This window comes from Lycium ferocissimum, chromosome 12 (genome assembly GCF_029784015.1).
Source record: "Lycium ferocissimum isolate CSIRO_LF1 chromosome 12, AGI_CSIRO_Lferr_CH_V1, whole genome shotgun sequence".
Lineage (NCBI taxonomy): Eukaryota > Viridiplantae > Streptophyta > Magnoliopsida > Solanales > Solanaceae > Lycium > Lycium ferocissimum.
The window spans coordinates 16,540,428-16,560,673 of NC_081353.1; the positions used below are offsets into that span (position 1 = coordinate 16,540,428).

Consider the following 20,246-nt stretch of genomic DNA (forward strand, 5'->3'; position numbering starts at 1 on the left):
GCACAATAGAACATGATTTGACAACACATCATGCATGCCAATTTCAACTTTTTATGACACGTAAAGGACCGATTTGACAATACAATGCTGCATTTTTTGACCGTTTATTTGAATTTAATTCATATTACGCAATGTTTCAATGCGCAATAGGGGTCAATATGAATCTATTTAAGAAGAATGTTGGACGAGGTAAAACTCATCCATTTCATAAGTTTAAGTCTCTTAAGTCATTCAAAAAACCCTCTCTTAAGTCCTACAAAAAATTGCTCAAGATATTCCACCAGTTAAGGTTTCAATACATTGGGATGGTATTACCCTTGATGACAATAGTACGGTTCATTACAATAAAAGACCAAACGTTCATGTTAAATGTCCACTTGAAATGTCTTATGAATCACTAGTCACTTACATATATGAAAAAATGAAGGTTAGTACAGATGAGTATGAAATCTCTATAACAGGCAGATATCCACAATCAGTTTCCAATGTTATAGTGCTTTATGGTAGGCATTATATCAATGATGATGATTCTTTGAGGGATTATTTGAATGCGCCAGAAGAATTAAAACATTTAGTCGCCCTTAATGTTCTTGAAATATATGTTGAAAAGATACCCCGAGAGGTCTCGCAAGAACAGCCTAGTCAAGCTAACACGTATGGAGATTTTAGTTCTTACAGGGGTACTTTGAGTGGCCAGGTGCCTCTGGAAAATCTTACCCAAAAATTAAATCAAACTTGGTAAATATGCATTCTTATATTATTATTTTGTGCAGTAGCACGTGTTTATTGTATGTATTGGTAAATAACCATTTTTAAATCTTTGTAGGGGTTTATAGACCTGATACGAGTAATATTGGGCAATCATCTCAATTTAGTGGAGCAACTCATTATTATCATAACTCTCAGTTCAGTGGAGCTGATTATTATAATATTTCTCAGTTCGGTTTTGTCGATATATTATAATAATTTTTTGTCAAATATGTCACATATTATTATCAAAACTCACCATACTAATCCCATGGTACCAACTTGGATGAAAGGCACCATCCTCTCGGTTTGGTGGAGTTGATCATTCTCCACACCATGCTCATTATCAATATGTGTAGGTTCATCACCTTGATGTATATATATATATATATATATATATATATATATATATATATATATATATATATATATATATATATATATATATATTTAAATTTGGAATTTAACATATGCTTTGTATCGTGTAGGAGGAGGCCTTTCTTAGATGGCGCTGATTGTCCAAGTTATGTGGATACATCAGAGAGTGATGGCGATGAACCAGCTAATAATGCAGAGGTAACCGATGATGAAGATAGTGAAGGGGATGAAGAAGATACGCATTTTAGTCCCCAGAAGCAACCAGAACCAACTCACCACCACGTACCACCTCCGATGGCGGAAAACCCAATTCCTGACAGCCCAATGCAGTGGCATTCTGACTATATTCCATATCTTGACAGTCTCCAAGGTCGTGAGGATGCATTTGTCTTCACAAGAGATGATGATCAAAGTCGCCAAAAAACGTGGATTGAACCAAAAAATCCCATGACTGATGAATGCGTCCTTGCAAAGGGAATGCAGTTCACATCAAAAAAGATGTTGCAACGGGCCGTAATGTATTGTATAAAGGATATGAGGGATTTTAAGGTTGATGACTCAAACAAATCAGTATGGAGGCTGATTTGTAAGCGACATACTCAAGATCGTCGGTAGTTGCTTTGAGGAATTGCTAAGCCTGATGGTCTGTGGGAAATCACAAAATTCCACCCTAAGCACACTTGTGATATGGGACAAAGTCGAGCAGATCATTTTAATCTAGATATAAACATGATTGCTCATGTGTTACTTAAACACATTGAGGAAACTCCAAGGTAACTTATCTGACCGTTTACATTATATATCTTATAGCAATTAAAATATCATTGCTAAATGTTGTTTGTTTAAACTTATGCAGGATGCCTATCAAAACTTGTATTAGCATGGTCCACTCAAAATATGGTAAAATCATAAGCAAGAGAAAGGGATTTCTCGGGCGTAGACGTGCTTTTGAGATGATCTTTGGAACTTGGGAATCCTCTTTTCAGGCGTTGCCGTGGTATATGGCGACTTTAAAACATGATAATCCTGACACTGTTGTACAGTGGCGGCTTTTAGAGGGCAGAATTTTCAACTTCGTCTTTTGGGCATTCAAACCAAGTATTGATGGTTTTGCTCACTGCCGGAATGTGATATCGATAGATGGGACGCATGTATATGGCCGATATGACATTAAGCTCCTAATTGCAGTAGGTATGGATGCCAATGGGTCAATATTCCCTCTTGCTTTCGCAATTGCCGCCAACGAGAGCAACGAGACATGGGGATGTTCTTGACTCATCTACAAACTCATGTTATTAAGGGTCGTCAGGGCATATGTGTCCTATCGGATCGTCATAAAGGCATATTGCACAATATGCGTACTCTGGAAGGGTGGCAGCCTCCACATGCTTACCATCGATATTGTTTAAGGCACTTAAAGGCTAATTTGCAAACAAAGTTTGGAAATGGCATTGTAAACAAATTGATGTGGGGGGCTGCGATGCGGTATCAACAAAGAAAATGGGCTGCAAAAATGGAGTTGCTAAGGGAAGTGAGTGAAGAGGCATATGTTTGGTTGATGAAATTAGAAGTTGAAAAATGGACGCTTTATGCTAATGGAGGAAGGAGATGGGGCATGCTCACAACGAACAACTCAGAGTCTTTCAATGGACTCCTCAAATCTACTCGAGGACTACCTGTCACCGCAATGGTAAGACTAACTTTCAAGCAGGTCGTGGAGCGATTTGCGGATAGGACAAGGCAGGCCAGAGCTATATTAGCCGACGAGAGAACATGGATGCCAAAGCCCTACAAAAAGATGGAGCACCATAGAAGAAAGGCAGAGGGTCACCAAATGACCGAGTATGACGTCGTTCAACGAGTGTATGAAGTTAGAACGGGTTATTGCGACGGCAAAGGAGGAAACAAACATATCGTTACTGAGCGTACAAAATCATGCACTTGTGGTAAGTGGCAAACGTACCACATGCCATGTTCTCATGCAGTCAAGTGCTTTGAGAGAATGGCCAGAAATGTAACTGATTATGTGGCGGAGGAATATAAGGTCGTAAAATACCTTAAAGCATATTCCGGCCACTTCCGTCCCCTTGGTGATCAAGCTTATTGGCCAGCCGCGCCGTTTTCTATGATTGCGAACAAGAACCATATCCGTAAATTGGGAAAAAACAAGCTAACCCGTTATCACAATCAAATGGATGTTAGCGAAAAGACTTACTCTCGCAAGTGCTCGACATGTAAGCAATTTGGGCATGATAAGCGTTCATGTGGGCAAAACTCCGTGGTGGCAAACATCTGGAAGTAGTAGAGTGTCTAGAACTTGATTTTTTTTTTTTTTAGGTCTATTGTAATTTAATGATGTATTTCGTTGCTAATTGAAAGAAATATTTTTCAATTATTATGAATCTCTCATATTGGAATTATTTTTAAATATTATATTTATTTTTGCACATTCAAAAGGTGCGGATTACACAATACAATAACAAAATAAAAAAGACATAAAAGAACAAAAAAATAAACCTAATACAAAGCGGAGTAATTTTTTCTTTTCTATCTTTTTTGAACCAAAAAAGTACTTTCAAAATAGGATCCAAGGCAGGTATTTTATTAAGTAAAACAAAAGAGATTAATCAAAAATGAAGCCCTATAAAATATGACACTTAAACCTAAATATAACAAGTTTTCAAAGTTAGTACTTCGAGTATTACACTTTACAACCCCTAAAACGACGATCCAAATGTATATGTATACTTGATGTAATGAATGATGCCTCTCAAAACTCTATAAAATATGATATTATTGTACAACCCCTAAAAAAAAATTAAGTTCTATATAAAATATTTATATATTAAGTTCTATATAAAATATTTATATTCCGGTGTTTTGAAACGTGACTAATCTTCGGTCAAAGTACGAAAAAAACCTTAATTTTGAGTTTGAATTCCAAAGAATAAAGGTTGGGGTCGGAGGTTTTTGGTATGGGTTTCACGCACAGATTCTGTGCGTGAAAGGACCAAAGTGTAAATGTACACTTTGGCCCTTTCACGCACAGAATCTGTGCGTGAAGCCTAATTTGGTTTTTTTTTTTTTTTAATGAGTTAGTTTGGTTCCAAATTTTTTTTTTTTTTTTTTTTACAAAAGTGTCGGGTCCCTTTTGGAGATGCCACCGTCATTTCCTACCCACAAAACCTAAGAGCCCTGTCTCTGTACTTAATGAATAGGTCAACACGAGAGGTGGGACGTTCCCTTCTACTTATATATATCTCTCTTCCTTCCCATCTTCAATGCTCTCACCTGTCCCCTAACCATAGCAATCAATGATCATCTCCCTCTCCCCCTTCCTCCCCTCCTATATTTTCATTAATTGATCCCTACTCTTATATTAATAATCACCACTAGTTTATCAACACTTGCCCCCTCAAAATTTTTGATCTATCCTTTAATTTCCTCCTATTACTAGACAAAATTATATGACGTGCATGCTTGTATGCTCATAATTTAAGTGTATGTCATTATGGGTCCTTGTTTGCCTGTGCTTCTAGTACTTTTATTATGTATAACTTGTCCTTTGGTGAGGTGTGGGGAGGATTACTTTCAATCAGAGTGTTTAGAGGTGCCAACATCAGAGTTTGTAGGTTCTGTTAAGTCCACCATTGACACTGTCCGGCAAGTCACTTCCATGGTGTCGAAATTCGCCAGTTTCTTTGGCGATTTTCGACTTTCTAATGCCATTTCTGATTGCCTTGATCTGCTGGAACTCTCAGCAGATGAACTTTCCTGGACTCTCACTGCTTCTCAGAATCCAAAAGGTATCTAATGCTCTACCACTAATTAACATAGTGCATAGTAGCCTGCAGGACCATAACTTTAATTTACTCTTTATTGAATTTTGAGTTACGTACTCTCTTTATCTGTGCTTTTTGAGATAGACCCTTTATCTGCTTTTTAATTTACAATAGATTTTCTTTTTAGAACTGTTTTACACTGTTACTCTTTATTGGTGTATTAAAGAGTTGGAACTGTTACTGTTTTAAAAGTTTAGCGCTTGTGCGTTGGAACCTCCCCATATGAATTTTTAGCTCCAATCCTCTGTATTCTACTCTCTTTTACTTTTTCTTAAACAGGACGGTCGTTTTTTCTTAAGTAGTAAGTAGCATTAGTATTTGTCTTTTGGTAACAAATTATTTACCATTTTTACTGGTTAATCAATTTTAGTTTACCATAGAATTTTATTTGCAATTTATTATCATATAATACTTGTACAAATATTTTTTATTTAATCGAGTGCATAAAAGTTATACTATCTTTATTCGAAGAGACCACAGTAAAGTGCTTCTTCCATTCCAAAATAGTACTGATATCGTTCCCTTTTACTTGTCCTGTTTGCATTTTGCACTCTATGTTACTAAACTTGTTAATAATTGTACATTGATGATCTAAATTTGACTACTAGCTAGTTCTCCAGTTAGGGCGGTAAATGATTACTAATGATAAGGGTAAAATTGAGAGCGAGCCCAAAGCGATCTTCTTCTAGTTGCGGGACGAAATCCGACAGCCACAATTGCTAAGGTGGACCATTAAAAGAGAACATCTAGTTTTAATAGACTTGACCAGAAAAATGGAGTAATTGTTTAGCTAGTTCCAAAAAATATTTTACCAAATTTTCCCGAAAGACAATGTATATACTTCTCAAATCTTTTTCAGCTTTTATTTTCAAAGAGTAATTGGAGATCTACTGTAATTTTTATATAGTTTTATAATCTGTTGGGATCAGCTTTATATTCACTTTAATGTCATATCCCATAATCCATGGAATCCAACGATACTCTTATGAAAAGAATGTCGGAGTGGCTTTATCCAACAGTTTGCCGGTGTAATTGTTTAGTCGTTTGGAACTTTTATACAAGGAGGACATACAATAAAGAAATGTCAAATGAATTGAATAATTGTCGAATCGTCTCACTTATTAGTATATTTATTTTCGAACCGTAAACATTACTCTAAATAACATTTTAATAACATTGGTGATATGATTGGACAGGAAAAAACAACAGCACAGGTAATCTAAGTGCAGATTTAAGGAATTATTTAAGCGGAGCATTGATCAATCAAGACACGTGCATAGATGGATTTGAAGGCACAAACGGTCTAGTCAAGAATTTGGTTGCGGGAAGCCTCAACCAAGTCACTTCATTAGTCCGTGATATTCTTTACATGGTCCGCCCCGTCCCTAAGAACACCCCCGGGGCCCACACTGGACGTGGGAACCCGTGGCAGTGGTCCCGGGAAAGAAAACTAACGTCAAGCAATAAAGAAGACAACAACTCATTTCCTTCGTGGTTTAAACAAAAAGATCGAAAGTTGTTGCAAGCAGCAGCACCCACTACGGGAGTAGTAGCGGACGCTGTGGTAGCTCTTGACGGAACTGGTAATTTTACACGTATTAAAGATGCCATAGGAGCAGCACCACAATTAAGTACAAAAAGATTTGTGATTTATATTAAGAAGGGAATTTATAACGAGTATGTGGAGATTAGCAAGAAGAAATGGAACATAATGATGATCGGTGACGGAATTGATGTTACTGTTATTTCTGGGAATAGAAGTTTTATTGATGGATGGACCACTTACAGATCTGCAACCTTTGGTAAGTTTTCATTTTCATTTATTGTCTTATCCTAGTTCACCTGGAGAACGTATATATTTCAAACATCACCCCATTTTATTTAATACTGCTACTGTACGCATAAGATTATAAAAATGGAACTCTTTATTCTGCATTTACTTAAAGATGGCCCATATGGTATGTCTGCAAATAGATCAGTCAATTCATGGATTGACTAATTACTAGTACTATAATTCAGTAAGCCCATTATATTCATATCAGTTGGCTGTTTATGGAAAGTTATTTGGTCCTACCAGCCATAGTGATCAGACTGCAAGATGTTCGGATCACAAAAAAGATTCTTTTAAAAAACAGTAAAAAGAAGAGGAAAGAAAGAAAAAAGAAAAAGATTTACTCCTACTATTTAAGAATTTGTTGTCCAATTCCTGCCTTCTGCATTCCCACCTAGCTAAAGTATAAAAATAAGAGACTTAATTGATATTACTAGCTAGATCTCTATAATTACTTGCATTTGATTATGATATGACACTATTAGAAACGCGTAGTTTTTAATGAAATTTTGGAAGAACATCCGTAAGAAATTTGTAAGTTTCTATTAATAGATCAACCTAATGGGCCGTTTTAGCTTGAATGACATCTAAGTGTCGAATTGGCAAATTTACGTTGGCAGCATTCAAGTTTTACTCGGTCAAACATGAAAGTAATCAACACGCACTAGCTATAAGACAAACACAAAGTTAGAAAATGATTTGATTCATCCCAGGTTACGTACGCTAATTACAATGTCGGTTTTCATGTTTCACATCTGCATGCGTAGCTATCTTAATTTGAGGACTTCAATTGAAACTAGGTAAAACAAATGAAAACATATTTTCTTGTATACAAAAAAATTGTTGAATCCTTAGCTTAAATTAAAAATATATTAGGTGTAATATTTTAACGTTTTCTTGAATTCCCATATTCAAACTTTTGACTCTACAACTAAATACAGCTGTGAAAGGTCAAGGATTTATTGCACGGGACATGACATTTGAGAACACGGCAGGACCCGAAAAACACCAAGCAGTTGCATTCCGATCAGACTCTGACTTATCCGTCTTGTTCAGATGCGCGGTGAGGGGCTACCAGGACACTCTCTATGCCCACTCCATGCGACAATTCTTCCGCGACTGCACTATTACAGGCACGGTTGATTTCATTTTCGGAGATGGCACAGCTGTCTTCCAAAACTGTCAAATATTAGCGCGAAAGGGACTACCACAACAAAAGAACACCATCACAGCCCAGGGCCGAAAGGAAGCTGCTGAGACAACAGGTTTCTCAATCCAATTCTCTAACATATCTGGTGAACCAGATCTATTAGCTTCGCTCAACTCTACATACACATATCTAGGTAGGCCATGGAAGACGTATTCGCGTACTGTGATCATGCAATCGTACATGAGTAACGTTATTAGGCCTCAGGGTTGGTTAGAGTGGAACGGTAATATTTCACTCGACACGTTGTATTACGCGGAGTATCAGAATTACGGGCCTGGTGCGGGCTTGGGTGCACGAGTGAATTGGCCCGGTTATCATCTGCTCAATGATTCATCTCAGGCAAACAATTTCACAGTGTCTCAATTCATTTTGGGCAACTCATGGCTGCCATCTACGGGAGTTAAGTACACTGCTGGTCTAGAGGTTTAATTTGGGACAAAGTCACCAATATCCATACCCATATATATCTCTTGTTATATTTTGTTACCACAACAATTATTCGTCTGCTGATATATATTCATCTTTTGTTCTTTTTGGGTTGCATTTTGGGTGCATTGGGCTTGGTGGATCCGTATTCAAGAGAATTTACTGATGATTCCTTTCTATTTAGTCATGATATTTGTATACTGCATATCATTATCCATTTTATTGGCACATCTCAATAGATCGAGTATACATCTATATGTTTAGTGCGTGACCAATAATTTTGTTTACCTCAAAAAAAGGTACAGTTAAATTTGTTAGTGGTTCAAATGATACATGAATTGATTTGTTATAAGTGGGTAGCAGATAAAAGCAATTAGTGATGAAATCAAGTAAATATAAAGCAAGAAAACAATAAACTAAGCCTGGGCCGTATGAGCTTCGGAGGAGATCCTTTGTTGAATTTCCCTTCGATGGAACACTTGGCCTTGAAGAACTTATATTAACTCAGACCAAAACGAATAGTAAGAGAATAATTTTGCTTATAATTAGAATGGAAGTGTATAACTGTGTGTAAAATGTATCTTTTTCAGATGCCTATTACCCTGAGCTTAAGCTCCTTTTATAGTTGATAAATGTCAGCTTTGAACTGTACATCTAGTCTAATAATGGGCAATAATAACCAATAAATGCTACTTTTAATATAGAAATGTAACGTCTAAGTCCGAACCCGGACTGGTTACGTAACGTTAGTTGCTCATAAATGACCCGTATCAATTACTCCGCAACATTTGATCCGAGCTCACATGAAATTACTCCTTCCAGATGAATCAAACTTCACTCCATCTGCCACGTGTACCTCTTTCTTCATGCCACGTGCGAAGCTATATTCACGATGTATACAGATAGTCCCCCACTCCCCGGTGGAATAAAGTGAGACCGCGGAGTCGATTTGAAACGTTACCAATTATCTGAAACTCTTCAAAAACTATTAATCCCCTTTTGGCAGGAAAACCAGGCGTTCCGACCATTCACTCAAAGAGACAACTGCCAAGTCTTCATTCAATGCCCCTACTGTGAAATGTTGACGAACATTCAATCACGATGATTGACATAAAGCTTCCATATTTATGAAAAGACATGACCCTTGAAATTCCGATCGATACAACTACCATCATTTTTATATAAATAAGGACAATGCCTAAACCCAAAATCAAACAAATCTCTTCTTTCCTTATATGAAAGATTTGCCAAAAATCTTCCTAGTATATATTCATCTCTTCTCTTGTTTTTCTCCTCTGCAGAAAGACATCTTCATCATGTCAGCCTCATCATCTCACCTTTCTCCTACTCATTCCTTAGAGGACAAATCTCATTACGATGCTCTTATGCCGTTCGGGGAAAGCTCCTATTTCTCCCACAGGTCAAGAGGTTGACCTGAACTTAAGCCGTTAATCGGGTCGGCCGCCCGGAACCGGCCCATAATCCGGCCCCCCCAACCCGAGAAGAGGGTGGTGGGGTGGGCTAGTTGAAAAAATGGGCCGGGCCGGACATGCCATTTAGCTCCGGTAGCCCCCCACCAACAAATCGGAGTTCATCTGTGGCCCTGCCCGCCCGGCCCACTTCGAATTAATTCTTTTTTAAAAAAAAATATTATTTAAGTGGTATATTTGTGTATATCTTGTATATGTTAATGGTATATTTGTGTATATCTTGAATATGTTGTTGGAATGAAGAGTCCCAACGGCTATTTAAGTGCTAAAAATTATAAAAAGTTGAGAATGTGATACAAGACTACATAAGTAATTTAAAATAAAACTTCAAACTTAAATTGATAACATTGCAAATTCAAAACATACAAACTTGAACGGTTAACTTATTACAAATGAAAAGTTCAAAACGCTAGCATCGATGGAGAAATTTAAAGAAGAGATAAACTTCAAAGTTCAATTTGTGCCTTTTGTCCAAGTGCCTACGTAACGGACCGGTACCCCCAAACCGGTTCGGACTTACGGAGATATATTTGACCACAATGTTGACATTTAACATGTTCCTCGACTACTCGCTCAAAATGCAATCACACCGGACTTGAAATTGATCTTCAGACTGGAGGAGGAGGTGGAGGATGATCTTCAGACTGGAGGAGGAGGTGGAGGATTATCATTATCCATTAAATTTAAATTTTGAAATTTGAACTTGGAAGTTGGAAGAGAGAGAGAGAGATTTAGATGAGTAGGAAATTTAGGGAAAGAGGAAAGTAGGGAATTGTGAGATAATATGGAGAAGAATGAATGGTATATATAGATTGAAAATAGGGCCAAAGTATAATTTAAGGAACTTAATGGTTAAAATAAAGTTGACAACAAATAGATTTTAAAGTATCAAATTTAATAAATTTGGTATTAGAATTTTTTTTTTTAATAATTAAAATGCGGCCCGGCCCACTAACTAAAACCCGGTCCAGCCCACTTAGCCCACTAGGTACCCCTACCCGGGTAGGGGGCTGGGCCGGACACCCCTTTCCCTCCTTCAACCCGGCCCACTAACTATGGCCCGGCCCCATGTGACCCCCATTTATATGGCCTGGCCCGGCCCAGCCCGGGCCACTTGACAAGCTAACCTGAACTCCCATGCCGCTGATGTTCTTCCCGCAGAATTCAAATATCACGAGGATTTTCGCATCATTGACCACCACGAATCAGTTGAAGAGATTGACTCCCTAATAACTGCTAATGTCCTTCCCAAAGTTCGTGAAGATTGTAATTTTACTCCAGAAATTGAAGTTTACGCCGTTAACCCAAAATCCAGGATGAACCACCATATCGAGGGTTTTTCTATGATTTACACCTACCCCTTTATGATAGGTTTCAAGATTCCAATTCCTGAGATTATCGAAGACTTTTGCCTTCGATACAGGGTTTGCCTCGATCAAGTGGCTCCTCAAGTTTGGTGCTTAATCTATTGTATTCAAATTTTGGCCGACCAATCTGGAATCACATTCTCTCTTGATCATCTGATGTACTTGTATTCTCCCGGGTTATTCTGAGGAGGATTAGTGCATTTACTTCCTCGAGGGAAACGTAGCCTGATTAACCCAGAGGATGACTTTGACCGAGGATGGTTACATACGTGATGATACGAACATGTTAATTGCACTGTTCCACTCCCAAGCCGTTCCCCGAATGTGGAATACTATTCCTAAGTATTTCACAAGATCCTTACTTTCCTTGTTGTAATCTCATTCCTTATTTTATTCAAAACCTTCTTGCATTTCTGCCTCTTTTCAACCGTTCCTGTTGAGCCTGAGCTTGTAATCAGAATTTTTGAATGGGTAATCTCCTTGCTGCGTGCTTCTCCAAACGTGACCCAGTCCTGGAGAAGTATGACTTCTGATTGGTGGAGAGGAAAAGGTCACGGTAAACAAAGCAAAGTTTTACCAATAAATAAGTCCACCCCTTTCTTTTTTCTTTTCTTATGCATCTTCCTTTCACAGGCCTCCCCGTGAAAAAATCTACTTCGCGGAGAGTTCCTAGCCGAAAAGATGCCTTATCAAACATCGTCAATGCTGCCACTTCTAGATGAAAAAGTAGGCCAAAGGATGCATCCGCTTCTCCTTCGGTTGGAATTGGTTCTAGAAGGCGGACCCGACGTAGGCTCATTGAGGCATGGAGCAAAGTTCAATACGGGGTTGTTCACATCGATAACGATGATTAAGAACAACAGGTCGGTGTTCTAGAGAGCATTTTCCTGATGGTTCTAGCAAAGCCTCGAGGGAACCCAAAGCTTCTCCCACCGAGATTCACTCAGAAAGCCCTGTTGCTCCAATTTGTGAAGCATCACAAAGAAGCACTATTCCACCGGTTAATGCTGGAACTTTAGGTTCATCACCATGTCCTAAACCTCTGGTTGTAAACTTAGAATCCTCCCCTTGCTTATTTAGCCAATTTATTCCTTCAGTTATCACTACACAAAAATGGATAATTTGTGCAGGTTGAAAGTTGCAATTCGCGGAGGTTTTAAGCTCCGCTAGCAAATAGTGGAGGCTAAAACCTCCGCGAAATGCAACTTTCAACATCCACAAATTACCAGTGTTTTGTAGTGTATTCATACTATCTTCCTTACAAATTACTTCATAAGTCTCATGTATCTTTAATTGACCATTGATTACCCTTTTCGAGTCACGCGATCGTTATTTCTCGTCACGACCCAAACCGATTAAACTCAACAAGTGCCCGACCATTGCCGGCCAAGCACTCCTACGCTTGCATTTACTCACCGACCGTCCCGGCCCATATACAATCAGAATCGTGCTAAACCTCTCCCGAACAATCAACATAAAAGACACCGTACCGGAACTCACGGCCAACGCATACATATAAACATAAACACCGAGAATAACGGCGTGAGCGATTTGGCCGCCACACATATATACTCGCACAATAAAATACACGCCGACGAGGCCGCATAATATCACGACTACATATCCGTCTATAGACCTCTATGGAGTACAAACCGTAGAAATGACGGACAAGGCCCCCGCCGTACCCATATATATACATAACCGAACAGCATACCAAAAGGAGTGTAGCTCGGATCAATGGAGCGTCGACCGCCGCGAGGGAAGTGTCCCATCGTCGCGAATCGTCCGACTAGCTACCGGTCTCGCGCCATGAACGCAACGCGTCCACAAGAAGGGACGTCAATGCGAATAATGTACCGAGTATGTAAGGCGAATAGTAACATAGTAAGGGATGTAACGTATGACTAATAATAGAATGGAAATATAGAGCATATCGTGAGATAAAAAGAGTAACCCGTACATGTGGGTGCCTCTTGTGGCGGATGCCATGCATGCTGTAGCTTTCTTTGAAAAACATTTTTTGTTCATATATACAGTAAAATAGAACATATCATGTCGCCGAGGCGTCGGCTCGATCTATTTAACCACACATGTCCCGCGTCCGGCATCCCGCGTCCGGATGATATCATATCATATTATACCAGCTGACGGTGGCCATGCGTCTATAGCGCCTCGCCCTTTTTCCCATATTCCCCATATACATATACATATATCATATACATATACATATATCATATAAGCAGCATGCATGAGAGCCCAAAGAAAGTCATGTATCTATCGGAGTGACGTAAGGTCGGTAACCTCCGATTATATTATGGAATAATCATCGTCGCTTTGTCTCACCTTGAAGGAACAATTATTATAAGGTGAGACTATCAATGAAGAATAACATCAAGAGAAAACATAGAATAGGATCATAAATCTCGTAAGGCGTCAACAATTCATATACTTTGGAATCTTTAAAAATAGTCATCATCCATGAAAAAACTTGAGGGATCAAGAAATAGCTCAACGTTCTTATATCGTCATTGAAATCATAACTTGAAACCTTTAAACATGAAATCGTTCTCATCATAGTCATCATGGAAAAATATTCTCATCTTTGACATCATCGTTGTCATTGTAAAACATATCCATCGTTGTTGTCATAAAAGCTTACGGAGTCATAAACCTCCATTTTGGAAAAAAATACAGACATTTTGGAAAGCATTTATGGGTTATCGGGAGAAGGAATCATGCCTTGGAATCATAGACTTCTAACTTTTGAAAACAACGAAGTTATGGAAGCATTTATGAAATCGTAACATAGGAGTCATGCCTTTGAAAGAAAAGGACGAGCCTTAACATACCTGTTCAGCCTCCAATTATCTGCACTTATTCGTCCGAGCTCGCAAGTCTACATTTAAGAGGATTCACACAATCTTTAGACTCATCGTTATACGCTCATCTTAGTCCTTCAAATAAATCCATTTATAATCTGCCGAAATTCGGATAGCACCTCCCCTGTTTATATGCCTAGCCCAAAATCACAATACCCACAAAACAACAACTACAAGAGCACCAACACCAACAACATTATCATCATCAATACCAAAATATTCCATAAAACATCCCACGCGATGTTTGTCCAATTTCTCAACCAAAGAACTTTATTATACAACCATTTCATCACTCTATCTTCGTAAATAAACCAAAAGTAATATTAATAAGGAGAGATTCATACCTTATTTTTGTTAAAATAGCGATATCTTCAATATCCACCTTGAATCCATCGCAAAACCATACTAGAATCACATCTATGCGTTTATCCGAGCTTCGATTAATACTCCGTCACTTGAAAATTGCTTACTTCTTGTTTCTCTCACTCTCTCTCTTCAATTTCTGGATTTTTCTAGCAAAATCTGATGGCAAAGGGGGGTTTTTACCCTTTATATAGGGGCCAAATTCGGGTCGGGTTCACTGTAGCATTTTACTGTAGTAGCACTGTAGCAAGTCGGTTACTGTAGTAGTACTGTAGCACGCGTTTCTGCTCTGTCAGCCAAACTTGTAACGTCCATAATTCTCTACTCTGATATCCTATCGACGAGCGGTTTATTGAGTTGGAAACTAGACTCGACGAACTTCATTTTAGGCTTTTGTTTTACCTTAAAACACTTCATATGCTAAGAGATATTCGTTCCCCAATTTGAACCAAAATTTTCACACAAAATATTGCCCATCCTTTCTCCAAGGTCGTACTACTCCATTTCTTCCACTCATTTCCTTATAAAACCTTCCGGTATACCTTATATACACCCTTCACTCATTAAATGTACTTGATCATGCTTGCTTATATTTCAAAGTGGTTTTACTTAACCATAACTCAACGTACTCATGTTTCAAATTTGATAAGTGCTTCTTCGAAGATACGGGGTGTAACATCCTTCCCCCCTTAGAAACATTTGTCCTCAAATGTTGCAGTATTGCCAACCCACGACACCATCTTTGATTCGTTAGAACAATTATTTTTCCTTTAGGGTCCGATTACCATTTGCTTAAACTATAACTTGGGTCGATCTTCTTCTCATTCTTTCTTAACTCTTTTATTGCCTTCGGATGGATCTTCTTTCACTTCTTTGTCCTCATGTACATGATCAGAAATTAACTAGCATCTCGCTCTTGTTCTTTCTCCATTATGGTAGTCTTGACTTGCCATGCCATAACTATTCATCGTCCTGCAATTACTCTTTTCTCGCTCCTTGTTTCTCTGCTAGTGGGCAATTACCTTGCTCATATACGGCGCACTTTTTGCGTTTACCATCTCGGGCTATCCTTTTTATACCTGTTGATCTTAGACATACACTGCATCAACTCCCTGTAGTTCATAGTTTGGCTCCCTGTCCTTTTACATCTTTGTCACTATCCCTCTTAATCTTACATTCTAAATATTTATCCAATCATGACTTTGTCACTAATGAGCATGATGGTTATGTTCCTTTCAGAGAGATATCAATATCCAAAATACGTATATACGTAATGTTTCTTCGCCATTTATTATCATTCGCAGTCCGGTTACACTTATGGAAAACTTATAATCCGAGTTCAACTAATTTCATAGCTCGCAACATCTTTGAGCTCCTGCTACAACTTTTTCTTTACTTCCTTCCCTCACATCTCCCAACACAATCCCAGAAGCATAGGACTACGGCAATTCTTCTATTATGACTCTCTTGCAACGCAAGTATACTTGTCTTCGATTTCCTTGTATTGGCGATCGTTTCGTCAGTCGTTATTCCTTGTTGGCTTTCCAAAGGTTGTTTCTTACAATTGTAGTTGGGCATAGCTTCACGTTGACGGTTCCTATAATTCCATAGCATATGCTCTCATGTGTAGTATAATTAGTGGTCCACGAACTATTTTCTAATATCCTGAATTGAACTCCTTTATTTCCATTCATAGTCTAGCAGCAGTTTTTCTTTCCTTCAAAAATTTCCAAACTACCAATCGTTGTTCCTTTTATTACAATTGTCATTGTCATCCCAAGTGTTCTTTGGGTTCGTCATCTCTCTCGACACCCTTTGTAAATTTAGCTTGGAGACCTTTCTTGCTCTTTTCATTCCCCTTAGGGCATGTCATCGCATACTTAGGTAGGCGCAATTTTGCCCGATACGAGGATTCAAATCATGGTCTAAAAATATCGTAGTTCATCTTGGCGTAAAGTGCTCTCTTGAGTTATCTTCCATACTTTCTCCCTATGTCTGCCTCATGGTACACTTATTGTCAATTTGTTTCTACTTCGTTCCGTTACCTTCCCGATATGCCAATACGCCTCGAACTCTGGCCCTGAGCTAATAAATCTCCTTTCAAGTCCAATATGTTCTTCCCCCCTTATTAAGGAGGTCCTAATACACCAATAGCTTTCGAATATCCATCGTCTTCGGCAATTATCTGCCGCCCTTCACGACCTTCTTAAGGTCAGGGTTTTGTCATCGTATGGTCTGCCTTATTTATCCCTTTTTGCTAGTTACACTCTTGTGTCCAATTGGAATACTCATAAGGGTATCCAATTCCGATGCCTTCTTTTTCGTCTTTTCATACCTCTGTCTTTTATGACTAACGGTGTCCTGGACCCACAAGTTACTGGGGACATCGAGATTCACCACGTCCTTTTATGAAGTCTTCGATTATACCTTACTCCTCGTCTTTCTTCCCGACTTTGCTCATAACATATCTAAAACTTCTTTCCCTGAGTTCTTCTTCCATTTATGTCTATATCGTCATTCTTGTCAATATTTCCATGCCCTTCCATCCACTACTAGTCCTTTCGCCCATTTAGCTCACTTACTCATAATTCTTCTTAACTACGCGTTTGTGTTGCGAAACTGCATCCAAGTTTTCCGAGCGTCCGTACTTTTTTGATCTTAGCACGGGAGTTCTTACGGTTACTCTCTCTCCATCCTCGTTCATCGAGCCTTCATCCATCTTCCTGACACCACGGACAGGTTGTCTTCCATGCATGTTCCTTACATTTATGTTATATCCCGCATTTCAGTGCAATCGGATAATTCGAGACAATCGCGGGAGGACGACAAGCAAGGCTACATTTTTATTTGGATAAGCATATTAATGACTTATGACGTATTTAGAAGCGTAAATTTTAAGAAAGGTTAAGGGCATAAAAGGAAAATTCGCAATATGACCCGTGGAAATATGGAGAAAGACGAAGGGCAAATTTGGAAACGGAAAAAATTTGTTTTCATGAATTACAAGAACTAGCCAAATAATTGGGCTTGGAATTTTTTTTTAAGAAAATTTGGAGGCCCAACCGCCATGGACTTGGGCCAAGCCCATGTGGGATTTAATTTGCTCCATTAAATAGATGACTAAGTCATCTTTCTCTCATAACCCTCTAGAAATTTCATGAAATAAGAAGAAGAGAAAAAGAAGGAGAAAAATCCCAAGGCCTTTCGGCCATAGTGAAAATTTCCAAAAAAATTTGCAAAAATTTCTCCAAAAATTATTTCTTACTAAGAAGAGGGTGCCTAACAAGGTGGAGTATTCATTTGGGCAAGAAAGACTCATATTCATACAAGTTGGCCAAGAGAAGGGTTGTAGAAAAAGGTAAGAACTCACTTTCTTTTTATGTTATGGATGGTTTTGTGTGTTGTGCATGTTGTAGGGTGTGAAGTGAATGAAATCTATGTGTTATGGAAGTGCATGTGTGTGGCCGTGTGTGGGAGGGATGTAGCCGTCCATGTGTGTGCATGTGTAGAAGTTATGTTTAATCATTGTATTTAGTGTTTGGGTGTTATTGTTGTGGATGTTATGTGGAAAATGAAAGTTGAATGAGTTTGGAGAGATTGTAGTTGTGCATGCATGTTGAAGCCGTGTAGTGTGTGGCATGTATATAACCGTGTGTGAGTTGTATGGTGAATGGATAGTGAGCACGTTTTATTTTGTGTTTTGGTCGTTGTTGTGTTGTGGACTTATGTTATAAAAGCTAATGAGCTTTAGGTGAAATATTAGAAGTTGGAAAACTTGATTGAAGTTATATGAATTAAATATTATGTTCTTACATGTATGGTAGACAATGATATTGGAATGGTGTTGTTGGAATGTATATTATAAGGTTGTTATTGTTTTCATTGAAGTTGGAAGGAAATAATATGTTGATGAAATTGTTAGAATATATTTTGAGTTGATTATTGGAATTGTTAGTATTGTATTGATTGTTGTTGGTAGTTTGGCCGGGTTTGAATTCCGGATTGTGATTGATTGAAAACTTGCTATATTGAATGTCGAGGATGGTATATTTACGGAGGAAGTCTTTGCCGAAATTTCGGTAGCCAAGTGTTTCCTTAAGATTCTAACTCTAAGAATCCTAATAAGAGTTTTGGTAAACATGACCAATTTGCGGATTTTGACGAAATTGCGACGTGAATTTGGAATAGTAAAAGGAGCGGAAAAGAGGTATGTAAGGCTTCACCCTTCTTTCTATGGCATGTCTTAGACGTACTAAGTTGGATACGGGCCTCGGGACCATTCCTTTTCTCGAAATCAAGATTGAAATTCGCTACTATTCATTCGGAAATCGAACTAGAAATGGTGTGAAATGTTGGAAAAGCTTCCTAAACCTCTAGAACTTGCATAAATGAGACCCGATTACCTTAGAACTCTCATAAGTAATGTCATGAAACGTATTACGCGTAAATTGTGTGCGCCGCCTCACTTGACCCGAGGTGGGCCCATTGTTCCCGGATTTTCTATATCGTTTCGTTTGACTTGTTTTGGAATAGAATCCTAAGGAAACCTTTTGATCCGTGTCCCGATTATCAAACGATAGGCACAACACTATCTTAATGTAAATAGGTCTATGATGACGGTGATAACGATAATGCTAAGAAAGAACATACATCCATGATTCCTTGACTAAAGTGAAGAATATGTTCATGCTATAAAAATGAAAATATGGAATTGTTAAACGATTTCTTGATATCTGTTTTGCTATTAAAAATGAGAACATAAAGGTTCTAAGAAGATGAAACTATACCTTATGGCCCTATTTGATGTTATCTCAAATGAAACCATACGCTTTTTTTATTGGTAACTTTGCCTTATGATACACGTATATGTGCACGAGATATGTATATGTATATGATACATGATATTGATGAATGTATATGTATATAGGGAAGGGGAAGGGCAAGCGTGTCCACCGATTCGGTGGCTTATCATCCCGGACGCGGGATGCCCGGACGCGGGATATGGGAGAGCCGTACGCGGCGTCTGTATATGCGATGTATGATATATATGACATGTTGTGTTGGGATACTGTTGGGGAAGGGGGTGGGAGAGAGGGCGATGCAATCGGCGTACGTAAATGTAAGAAAGAGATCTTTTCGAAATGTAATGTTTATCGAAATGTCTTTATCGAAATGTATTGTTTACTGAAATGTACTGTTTACTGTACACGGGGATACGGGGCACCGTGTTCTGAAAAATGGGCTAAGTTTGCGTGATATCTGCCTACAGGGCATACACCTGTACAGGTTACTTCTGCACTAGGATAAGCTCTGTATATCTACTCTGTCAGGACTTATACTCTATATTCATTTACTATGTTATCATTTATGCCTTACATACTCGGTACATTATTCGTACTGACGTCCCTTCTTGTGGACGCTGCGTTTCATGCCACGCAGGTCAGCAGACAGACGGTTTTGGTTCTTAGAAGCCTTACCAGCAGCACTCGACAGCGCTCCAGTTGTTCCGGAGCCTCATTCCCTTGGTACTATTTTGTGTATATATATATGCGGGCACGACAGCACTCGGCCCTTCTTCTGTATATGTGTACTATGTTTAGAGGCTCGTAGACAGATTTGTACAGTTAGATGTTTGTATCTTGGGTTATTGTATAGCGTGATAGCAAAGTTTATTATTCCATGTTTATGATGACGCTACTAATGTAAATGTTCT

The 20,246-nt window shown here is 38.5% G+C and overlaps 2 protein-coding genes across 2 annotated transcripts; both read left to right on the top strand.

Annotated features, from left to right (window-relative positions):
* The first annotated feature begins 1,854 nt into the window (after positions 1-1,854).
* Positions 1,855-2,399, top strand: LOC132039080 (uncharacterized). Its single transcript, XM_059429626.1, has 2 exons — positions 1,855-1,898; positions 1,982-2,399. Exons 1-2 carry the CDS (start codon positions 1,855-1,857, stop codon positions 2,397-2,399), a joined length of 462 nt encoding a protein of 153 aa, XP_059285609.1.
* Positions 2,400-4,401: 2,002 nt separating this feature from the next.
* On the top strand, positions 4,402-8,639 carry LOC132041224 (pectinesterase/pectinesterase inhibitor PPE8B-like). The gene is made up of 3 exons (XM_059432063.1): positions 4,402-4,931; positions 6,164-6,769; positions 7,740-8,639. Exons 1-3 carry the CDS (start codon positions 4,637-4,639, stop codon positions 8,435-8,437), a joined length of 1,599 nt encoding a protein of 532 aa, XP_059288046.1. The 5' UTR covers positions 4,402-4,636; the 3' UTR covers positions 8,438-8,639.
* Positions 8,640-20,246: the final 11,607 nt, after the last annotated feature.

Excerpts from the sequence above, each read along its gene's own strand:
- LOC132041224 (XM_059432063.1), top strand. The coding sequence starts at position 4,637 with ATGGGTCCTTGTTTGCCTGTGCTTCTAGTACTTTTATTATGTATAACT. Across the intron at positions 4,932-6,163 it reads TGCTTCTCAGAATCCAAAAG|GAAAAAACAACAGCACAGGT; the intron begins GTATCTAATGCT and ends ATGATTGGACAG. Across the intron at positions 6,770-7,739 it reads TTACAGATCTGCAACCTTTG|CTGTGAAAGGTCAAGGATTT; the intron begins GTAAGTTTTCAT and ends AACTAAATACAG.
- LOC132039080 (XM_059429626.1), top strand. The coding sequence starts at position 1,855 with ATGATTGCTCATGTGTTACTTAAACACATTGAGGAAACTCCAAG. Across the intron at positions 1,899-1,981 it reads CACATTGAGGAAACTCCAAG|GATGCCTATCAAAACTTGTA; the intron begins GTAACTTATCTG and ends AAACTTATGCAG.